Genomic DNA, 11426 nt, shown 5'->3' on the forward strand with positions numbered 1-11426 from the left:
CCTAATCTCTGTATGGGTTTGGTAGTCTATTTGTGCCTAGGTTCAATCTTCAATTTATGTCCATTGCCTATATTCCAAGAAGGCCCAGATTCAGGAATTATGCTGTGGCTGAGTTAAAAACTAATTTTTTTCCTGGTCTCAAGGCTTAGTCAATCTATAACCAAATTCAAGGCTTAGCCTGTAGCAAAGATTAGGGTAAAATCTGGGGCCAAAGACAAAAACTGGTCTGTGAGTAGGATTAAGGCTCATTCTATAAGTGTGAAATAAAGACACTAATGGATTCATAGAAAAATGGAACTCTGACCTCATTTGCTCTAACTATGGGACCAATTAGCCAGAAATTCTGACTACCACTATGACAAGAGATGAAGACTATATGGTTCCTTGAGAAGAAGGGCCTTTCTTCTTCAGGATTTTGTGAAGAAATTAAAGTATTCTTACTTGTTAGGTGGGTTAGATTAGGGTACTCATCAGCGTAAAATTGCAGAGGGCGCCATAGATTTATGAGTTTTAAGGTAGTCTGAAAGAAAACACAGAATGTAGATCTAATTCTCTGACAATAGAAGGAAATTAATTGACAGAGCTACAGTAGCCCTACAGCCTGTTTTAAGGAGAAAGTCTGAGGGCAAACAATCAAAACTTCTAAAAGATCAGTTAGTCTTTTACCAGTAAAAGCTTTCTATTATTATTATTATTATTCTTTCTCTTTCTCTCTGTCTCTCCTTGTCTCTCTGTCTCTCCATCTCTGTCTCTTATGTTGATGTCTCTCTCTCTGTCTCTCTATCTCTGTCTCTGACATTGAAGTCTCTATCTCTCTCCCTCTCTAAATACAGTCAAGGAAGAATTAGAATTACAGAAGTTTTATATATATATATATATATATATATATATATATATATATATATATATATATATATATATATATCTCAGAACTGAAATACCATTTGGTTCACCTTCATTTTACAGAGAAGGAACCTGATCAGAGAAAAAAAAAGATTTTCCCAAGTCCAAACAGGAAGACAGCAGAGAATTAGAATCAAGATGTTCTGCTTTCAAGTCCATTGCTCTTCTCATTTCAACAGAGAAGAGCAAACAATTTCTATGCTTGAATAAAGAAAATATCATAAAATGGGCTTGGGGCAAAATGGCATAAATCACTCTCTTAAGGAAACTTTTAAAAACAAAATCATCTGAGAGAAGGAGAGACTCCTAGCCATTGGGCTACTATAGTGAAAGATGGACATACTGGGATATTGAGGAGACTGGCACTCAGAGAAAGGATTAGGTAGAGATGGACCAGGGAGAGCTTCAGTAGAATGTGATCAGTCTTATAGCTTCCTGTTTTAAGTCTTTACTCTTGCTAAGTGGGTTCTAAGTTCATTTGTTTCTCTACAGTGTCTCACCACATGTACAGTCTAAATTTCACTGCCCTGAGAAACAACTCTGGTTACATTGCTCCAGCTACAATTCAGTCCTAGAATTAATGAGCTTCATTGGAGCCAACATCTAGACATTATGAGTCTGAAGAAAAATCACCAAGGATAGCAGAGATCGAGGAAAAAGGAGATAGAAGCAGTAGGCAGCCAGTTATCTAGCTCTGACTCGCATTTGCTCCTTACTGGAGCATTCAGACGACAATCCCACAAGTCATTAAAGAATGGGAAGGGACCAATTTTCATCTAATAAGAAATGCCTATATGTTTTGATCCAAATATAAAGGGCTTTAATATAACTTGGTAACAGATAATACCCTAGTTCAATTAGTAAGACTCAAATGAGGACAAAATTATATTTGCCAACATAGGGTTTAGAGCCAGAGGGGTCAGCCCACTATTTTTACATATAAAGAAATCGAGTCCCAAGGAATAATCTTGCTTAAGGACATACAGTTGCAAGAGTGGGGTTTAAACCCAGAACTTCTTATTTCAAATCCACACCTCATCCTAGAGAAGCGGTACTGTGGAGTGGAAGGAGGACTAGATGATGGAGTGCCAGGAGAGTCAGAAGAGGCTTAGGTTCAAATATCAGCACCAATGCTGACAAGTTATATGAATCTGAGCAAGGGACCCAACTCTCTTTTTCTTAATTTAGTCATCTGTAAAATGGGTTCTTTATTTCTCTCCCTCTCTTTCTCTCTGACTCTGTCTCTGTCTTTCTCTCCCTCCCCCCTTCTCTCTCTCTCTCTTTCTCTCTCTCTCTCTCTCTCTCTCTCTCTCTCTCTCTCTCTCTCTCTCTCTCTCTCTCTTTTTATCTCTTTCACTAAATACAGGCAAGGAAGAAATAGGATTACAGAAGTTAGATATAGATCAGAACGAAACTACCATCTGGTTCAACTCCTGATACCCGTAAAGAGATTCTAACAGCAGCATTTTGATAAATCTTCAAGTACTACAGATAAAAGAATCATTATTTTTACTACCATTTAACAACACAGGAATTAGGGATTTGTCTTTGGCCAAGGTTGGGGCTACTGAAATCTAACATGAAATATTAAGAGGCTAACTGACATGGGATGGAATCTATGCCCCACAGAGTCTGTCCCACCCCCAACAAACTCAAAATGCATAGCTAAAAATGGGATTTTCTATGTCCATCACTATATTCCAAATCTATTTTCCCACCTTCCTTCCATCTGTCCCTTTTTCTTCTTTTTTCCCTTCTTTCTTTCTTCCTTCTTCCTAACTTCCTTCTTTTCATCTTTCCTTCCTTTCTTCCTTTCTTTATCAAACACTGAATTCATCCATCCTCATATCATGAATATTTCAGCTAAAATCACCAAATACATCTGGCAGTTCCCACACTTTGAGGCTCAATCTCCCAAATTGTTCCATTACATTATCAATAATACTTCAGCCTGGCTTTTGATAACTGGTGACACTATAGGAGCAGGGTGGGAATGATTGACCAGATTTCTATGGGAAAGAGGACAAAGACAAGGGAAAGTGAACTTCAATATTTGGCGTCTGCCATCTCTGACCAGAGCTTTAAAAAAGGATAAGAAAAGTATCAAGACTGAAACTTACCTATCACATCCTGAACTTTCTGGACGTCCATGACTTTTGCAAAGGTCTCCATAAGAGGACACATCTACAAGGCAGAACACATGGTGAGTAGTATACATGGGCAGAAAATAATTATGATAACCATAATAATTTGATGGATTTTGTAAACGCATATTTGCTTGTAGTTACTAAGCTGACTAAGCATTATCCTTCAAACCATCTTTGAGATAGTACAAGAATTTTTATACAGATTTTATAAAGAAAATGTAAAGGAACTAGCCTTGAGTTAGACAGCCAGTAAGGCTCAGATTTGATTTCTGAACCAAGCTCTTCAGGTTCAAAATCCAATGTACATAGGTGTATTTATATGTGTTTCCAGGTATATGTATTAAATAAGTATGCACAGGAGATAAGACACAAGACCTTAAGCTACCTTAAGTGGGAACAATTCTGTTCCTCTCCTAAGGCTTTGGAGTGATCTGCAGATATTGTCATTTTCAGAAAAAAAAAAAAAGTGAGAGTAGCAGGTAGCATCTATAACAGGGATAATTTCAAAGCAGTATGGAGAAGCAGGACTTGAGTCCTACGTGATAAGGTTTTTGGGAGCATAAACATTCATCAGCCCCAAAAGAAAATATATACACAGACTATGGTGGGCTAGCCTTTCCTTGGCAAAGAGTACAAGAATAGCAACTGCTAAAGGAGAATGCTAGTAATACAGTGGAGCGCCAGTCCTGAAGTCAAAAATACTCATTTCCCGAATTCAAATCTAGTCTTACTAACTGTGTGATCCTGAGCAAACCACTTAATCCTAACTTCCTCAGTTCCTCATCTATAAAATGAGCTGAAGAAGGAAACAGCACATGAATCCTTTGTCAAGAAAACCTCAAATGGTCACAAAGAGTTAGACTTGATAACAAACAACTAAGCAAAAGCAAAGGATCATGCTGATATCTCTGAAGGACCACTGTTTTCCTAATCTCCTAGACTTAGACCATGAAGTCATAATTGGCTCTCTTTCTTTCTCCCCTCCATACCCCAGAAAACCCTGTCCTATTTTTATCCAAGTATATCTTTCATTCATTCCCACCTCTCTACTCTTGTTACTACCCTCTAAGTTCAAGTCCTCATCATTTCTGCTCACATGATCAATGGTAAACTCTCTGAGTTCATATTCTTGCCTGCAGGCTTTCCCTTCACTTATCTATTCTGTTTACCTTCTGAGCATGATCTTCATAATGTATCACCCTAATCATGGAACTTCCCTGATCAAAATTTCCAGCAATTTCCTATTAGTTGTTGTTCAGTCATTTTAGTCATGTCTGTCTTTTCATGACCCCGTCTGAAGTTTTCTTGGCAGAGATATTTTGCTATTTCCTTCTCTAATACAGCCTCAGTCTGGTTGCAATCTACTTGAACAGCCTTAACTCACAGTATTCCTTCTGATATACGTTATCCCTTTCACATCAAGGGGTTAGAAGCATCCCCATGATCTGGAAAATCCATGCAAAATTTGTTTGCCCTCTCTTTATATCATACAAGTCTAAATTATGATACTATTAAAAGACTTATATTAAAAGATAAAATATGTTGATACTATATAGTATGTACATATATTTTATCTATTTCTGAGTTACTGAACTTTTTTTTGTATTGTCTGCTGGCCTTTGCATGTTTTTGTGGTTTCTGCAAAACTCCCCAAAAAATTCCCTTTTAATTTCTTATGTCACCCTGTGATATGTCAAGGGAAGGGATGTGGAAGGATAAATGTACTAGACATATTTGAGGATCTTCCCTATATATATATATATATATATATATATATATATATATATATATACACATATACATATGTATGTATGTATATGTATATGTGTATTATGTATATGTATATGTGTATGTATGTATGTGTATATGTATATATGTATGTATGTATGTGACTAGATGAAAGAGGAGATCCTTTGCCTCAATTGCTAGCTAGCCTGAATCTGTGAACAGGTGGGCTCAGTCAGATTGAGACCTATGGAAGACTTTAGCTTAAAAAACCAAGGTCTCGCATTGCATTCAGGGTCATCTCCAGTCATCCTGATTTATAGCTGGCTATTGAACCGAGATGGCTCTGGAGGGGAAAGTAAGGCAGGTGACCTTGCACACCCTCCCTTACTTAAATCCAATTCACCTGTCATGGTTTTCTTCAAGAGCGAAGGACAAACAACAACAACAGGTATTGTTCTACAGTTCTATTCCTGCTTTCTTCAACCTCTGGAATTATAAATGCTGTTCTCTATGTCTAGATAGTATTCTTTTTTTAGTAGTATTTTATTTTTCCAAATATATGTAAAGAGATTTTTCAACATTCATTTTTACAAAACTTTATGTTCTAAATTTTATTCCCTCCCACCCTTACCTACCCCCTCCGCAAGACAAGAAGTAATCTGATTTAGGTTAAATATGTACAAAGACTGTATTTTTTCCTTCCAACCCCATTTCAAGTAAAATTGATTTTTCCCTTCTAAATTTTGGATAGTATTTTACCTGAACCTCTTCTCTGTCCAAAATTCCCTTCTTTACCTCTTATCACAGTGGCAGAAAGATAGAAATATATTTAGATATATAGATAATAGAAAGATATATGCATGTCATATCTCATCTACCCAATAGCTTGTAAATTCCTTGATGAAATGGACCATGCCATTTTTTATCTCTGTATCCCTAGCATAGACCACAAGGTTCTTGGTATTACTAGTTAGTAAAATGTTTATTGAATTTAATACCCAGAAGAAAATATTCAGAACCTACCCGTTTTTTCATTATAGAAGGAATTAATTTCTTTACCATAGCAGTTAAGCTCTCAGCTAAGCGAGCCTTCAAACCTGCAGCACTAATAAAAAGAGAAAGTGAGACATAACAGTATTAGGAGTCATCCATTGAATATATCCATGGGCAGACCTGATGCCAAAAAGTGCATTGACTGAAGGCCTCAAAAAAGGTTGTTAGCAATACAAATGACAAAGCACCAATGAACTTTTAAAGAGCAATGTCAGAACCACAGATGTTAAATGGACCAGAGCATCCAGAGCCATCAGACATCTTAAATAGGACCTTATTGATAAGAGCAGTTAGCAATTACATCACATGGCTTTAAATTTACTGAACGCTCTCACTTGTCTTTCTTCATGTAGGATCTTGCTTGAGATTCACATTAGCTTTGGAGGGAAGCAAACCCTATCTTGATTTTACGAGGAGAGGAACTGAGGCAAAGTGAGTTCATACTGGTCACAGTCACATGGCATGGCAGGATGATGAGGTCAGTGCCTAGTACCCTAGGTTCTCTGTTCTATATCATTCTCTTCACTCCTTACTCTTCCCTTCTCCCATCAAAATCTGCTCTCACAAAAAAAAAAAAGAAAGAAAGAAAGAAAAAAACCATAAAACCAAGAAGGGGAAGAAACTAAGATCAATGTTGGGGATGGAAAAATAAGAAACAAATAGAATTGTAAACTTATGAACAAGGCTCTGTTCCTCTCCTACTTTAACCTCAAATGAAAAAACAAAACCAAACAAATGAAAAATAATGCTCACCCATTCAAAATAGTTATCTTTAAAGTGCTTTCGTCAACTAAACATTCTCCAAGGCTCACTTCGGAAAGACCAGTCTTTTCATCAGTCACAATTTTGAGTTGCATAAGGAAATCCATATTGACCTGTGCTTTGATAAGATCTGAGATCAAAGGAGGTCTGGGGGAAAAATAGAATTATTGAGACACAGGACCCACAGGTTTATATCTTCTCCATTCTTTCCTTCACACATAAGTTTATGTCACCACATCATTATCTGAATTCACATATTTCCCTTAGAACATAACTCTTCTCTCTAAAAAGGGGCTGGATTAGGTGGCCCTTATCAAAAACTGGTTTTATTTGCTTTGATTATAATTGATGCTTCTTTTAACAATACATAATGCCATACAAAATTTTAATGTGACTCATTCTCTGTATTTGCATAAAAAGTTTACACTATTAATTATAATCAAAGCAAATGAAACTAGTTTTTGAAATGAGGCCTAATCTCATAAAATGTCAAAGATAGGAGGTCTCCTGAAGGCTACCTAATCTGACCTCCTGATTTTAGAGAGAAGAAATATTTCCTTTACCCACAAGTTTATATTATTTATATCAGTTTCCCATTGTGCTCATCTATATTTTCCTTAACCAGTAGTTTACATTACTTATCCCTTTTTCATGGGATAATGATAGTTCACATTGAAATATTTCTTAGCATTAGTAATTATGAGGGTGTCCTCACTTATAACTAGAATAAATGAGACCAATTTAAAGGAAAGGCCCAAATTTGACTGAATATTAATCTGGGAGGCATCTGAGAAGCCAGCCTATTTCAGTATCCTCATTTTAGGAGGAAGACTAAGCCCCAGAGACAAGAAATTATTTACCTAAAATGACAAATAAGTTAGAAACAAAACAAGGCCCTCAACTAAAGTTTTTTAATTCTCTAACCCCAAGCCAGGACTCCATGGTGCCGTCACTCATGAAGTCTCCTGTTTCCCAATGTGCACTCACAGTTTCATGCTAATTGCTGCACTAGCAGGCAGTCTGAGCTGGAGACTGTTGCCATCAGCACTCAATTCAGGTTTGAGGCTCAGATATGCCATGTCCTCAATCTTTAACCTGCAGACACCAAGGAAGTCATTACATGTCATTCTTTTCTGAGACAAGTATTCGAAGACAAGGAAACAACATGAGACAGAAGAAAGATTGTCAAAGCTCAGAACTAGAAACACTCTCAATTATCAACAAGGTGAATTTTTTTTGAGGGGTTTTCATAATTATTTCATTATAATTGATTTCTTTTTAATTCTGTATATTTTATTTGGATAATTAAAGATATAATTCTGAAAAGGCTGCCACTGGTGTCCATCATGCAAAAAAGGCCAAAGTCTAGTCCAAAACCATAATTGTATATAAGAAAAAAATTATAAATTAGAAAGGTCATGTCTGACTCTTTGTGACCCAATTTGGAGTTTTCTTGGAAAGATACTGGAGTGGTTTGCCATTTCTTTCTCCAGCTCATCTTATAAATAAGGAAACTGAGGCAGACAGAGTTAAGTGACTTGTCCAGGATCACACAGCTAGGCAGTATCTGAGGTCAAGTTTGAACTCAGTAAGATGAGTCTTCCTGATTTCAGTCCTGGCACTATATCTACTGTAGCATCTAGCTGCCCCAAGCCTTAGCCTCTGGTTTTCTATAATTTCCTTAACTTCTACTACATTCTCTATCCCATATTTATATCCATCTTTCTTGAAGTTTCTGGGGATTGAAGTGAGATGGAACCTATTGTGGTAGAATCTGTATGGAGATAGAATAGACTCAAATCCTACCCACCCCACCAGGATTCCCTATCTCTTTCTAAAAGGATTCCATTAAGTCTAAAGGGCCCAAACTTACCCTATAAGTGCTGTAACTTTGGAGATGAAAGCATCAAGAGCTTTTCCAGAAAGAGTCTCAAAGTCGTTTAAGATAGTCTTCATAACGTGTTCTAGGGGAAACTTCAATCTCTCAAAGTCATCCCTAAGATCCAGACTAAGCGCTGCAAATAAAACCAATCAAATAATCAATAAATATTTATTGAACACCAACCACCTTGCAGGTAGGAAGAAGCAAAGCACAGATTAAAGAGGGAGCAGTGAAGAAATTAAAAACAGGTTACTCCAAGAGACTCAGATTAGAAAAATTGAAAGAATTTTCTGCCTTGATAGAAGAAACAGATAAGGAAATGAGTGTTTCAGAAAGTGTGTAGAAACTAAAGGCAAATGAAAATACTTAAAGAGTTCACACTTCTTTGAGAAAAGGAATTAGGATTTGCTACACTATATTGGAAACTGGGAACAAGAGTATCAATCATTCCAAATGCATGGGCAGGCAATGCTAGGGCAGCTGGGTGGCACTTAAACAGAGCACCAAGCCTGGAGTGAAGAAGACTTTTCTTTTTGGATTAAAATTCTGCCTCAGACACTTCCTAGTTGTGTGCTCCTAGAGAAGTCACTTAACCTTGTTTGTTTCTGTTTTCTCATCATAAAATGAGCTGGAGAAGGAAATGGCAAACTGCTCCCAGATCTTTGCAAAAAGAATCAAGACACAAATGAACAACAGCAACACAAGGTACAATGGAAAGAGGATTAGAACTGGAGGAATCCTTCCTCTATCACTTATTACCTGGAAGATGTTGGGCGAGTAACTTGGACTCTCTAGACCTGAATTTGTTGATGTCAGTCATTTTCATTTGAGATCCTATTTGGGTTCGGAAGGTTTATTGTTGTTGCTGTTGCTTGACAAAGATACTGGAGTGGTTTACTTTTCCAGTTCATTTTACAGAAGAGGAAACTGATAGGTTAAGTGACTTATTTAGGATCACACAGCTAGTAAGTGTCTGAGGATGGGTTTGAATTCGGATCTTCTTGACTCTAATTCTGGTGGTCTATTCACTGTGCCATCCAGCTGGGCCAGACTTCAGTCTCCTATGAAAACTATGATCCTGTGATTAGATTGTTTCCAAAATTCTAATTTTAAATTCTTTTAACCACCTTAGCAGGCTGCTGATAGAGGAGAAATTACATTTTCTCTGGAGAAAATGCAAGTTCAATATTTTTATGTTTACTCTGCAATATTAAAATTTTCTCCATCACATTCTTAGTTCAGATAATCAACAAAGCAATCAGTCAGATCCTGATCTGTATGATTTGCAGATTTCTGAGTTTTAAATGCTCACACTAATAAATTAAGAGTTGTCTTTCAATTCAAGAGTTCAATTCACATAATAGACTTGGGAGGGAAAAATGCCAATCTCTTCCAGAGAGAGAACCATGGAGACTAAATGTGGACCACATTTCTGGGTTGTTTTTTTGTTGTTGTTGTTTGTTTGTCTGGTGTTTTTATCTTTCTCATGTTTTCTTTCTCTTTTGGTCTGATTTTTCTTGCACAACATGACAAATATAGAAAAATGTTTAAGAAAATTGCAAATATTTAACCTATATCAGATTGTTTGCTGTCTTGAGGAGAAAGGAACTGTGGAACTAATAGAGAAAAATTTAGAACACAAAGGCTTACAAAAATGATTTTTGAATACTATATTTGAGTGTACTTGGAAAAATAAAATACAATTGGAAAAAAGGAGTTGCATTGGGGACAATTCCAGCACATTTTTGCTTATATCTTTTCTATTCTAAGATCTGATATGTCTACCATTCTTTTCATTAGTTGACAAGCATTTGCTAAGTGCTTACTATATGCCAAAAACTATTTCAAGGGCTGGGGATAAAAAGAAAAGCAAAAACACGATCCCTCTCTCAGGGGGCTTACATTTTAAAGGAAAAGATAATATCAAAATAATTTTGTATAGACAAGACATATAGAGTAGATGAAAGACAATCTCAAGGAATAGGCACTAGCATCTGGTCGAGACCAGGAAAAACCTAACTATGGGACTTGAATTAAGCTTTCTTTTGTTTTTAATGAGGCAGTTGGGATTAAGTGACTTGCCCAGGGTCATACAGGCTAGGAAGTGCTATGTGTCTGAGGTCACATTTGAACTCAGGTCCTCCTGACTTCAGGGATGGTGCTCTATCCGCTATATCACTTAGCTGCCCCTTGAACTGAGTGTTGAAGAAAAGTAGGAAGCCAGGAGACAAAAATTAGTAGGAAGAGAGTTCCAAGCATAGAGGTCAGTCAATAAAAAGGTGTGGAATAGGAAGAACGATGCCTTAGAAAAGTCTGGTTGTTGGGTGTGCACATGAGCAAGCATCATCCTTCAGCTGATGGCACCTGCTAGAATTGGAGCCATGGGATGTGGTGGATAGAGTTGCCTATCCTGTGCCATTACCTGTCCCTTCTATTGACTCACCATGAGCTTCATCTTTCAGGCGATCGATGCTGCTATGTATCGATGACAAAGGTAAGATGGAATCTAGCAGGCAGCAGGAGGGGCCGATGAGCAGGCCACACAAGAGAGTGAGTCTCCAAAGAGAAAGCATCTTTAGGCTGATTCCTGCAGTGAGAGGGGAGAGGTTGTAAGCATCTGAGGACTGAATGGATGTTACCTGTACCAACTGGGTATTCATAAGAAAAATTGTTACTTTTAGAGTACATTCCTCTAATTTTCACTGTCTTGTTAAGGAAGGAACCATGAAAAACAAGCATTTATGAAATGGTTACTATGCATCAGAACCTGAGCTAGGTTCTAGGTCTACAAAGGCAAAAAAGAAACACTAATAAGATCCTAAGTTTAGAGGTAAGAATGGGGGCCAGCCAGGTGATGCAGCGGACAGAGCACCAGCCTTGGAGGCAGCCTCCAGTGCTCCTCCAATGCAACCTCAGATACTTGACACTTACCAGCTGTGTGATCCTGGACA

At 37.3% G+C, this 11426-nt stretch overlaps 1 protein-coding gene across 1 annotated transcript; it reads right to left on the minus strand.

Annotated features, from left to right (window-relative positions):
* Positions 1-470: 470 nt before the first annotated feature.
* Positions 471-11048, minus strand: BPIFA2 (BPI fold containing family A member 2). The gene is made up of 7 exons (XM_051973719.1): positions 10919-11048; positions 8467-8608; positions 7581-7688; positions 6585-6740; positions 5802-5883; positions 3024-3087; positions 471-520 (listed from the first exon to the last, which is right to left on the minus strand). The coding sequence occupies exons 1-7, from the start codon at positions 11046-11048 to the stop codon at positions 471-473; spliced, it is 732 nt and encodes a 243-aa protein (XP_051829679.1).
* Positions 11049-11426: the final 378 nt, after the last annotated feature.

This window comes from Antechinus flavipes, chromosome 2, assembly GCF_016432865.1.
Source record: "Antechinus flavipes isolate AdamAnt ecotype Samford, QLD, Australia chromosome 2, AdamAnt_v2, whole genome shotgun sequence".
NCBI classification, from domain to species: domain Eukaryota; kingdom Metazoa; phylum Chordata; class Mammalia; order Dasyuromorphia; family Dasyuridae; genus Antechinus; species Antechinus flavipes.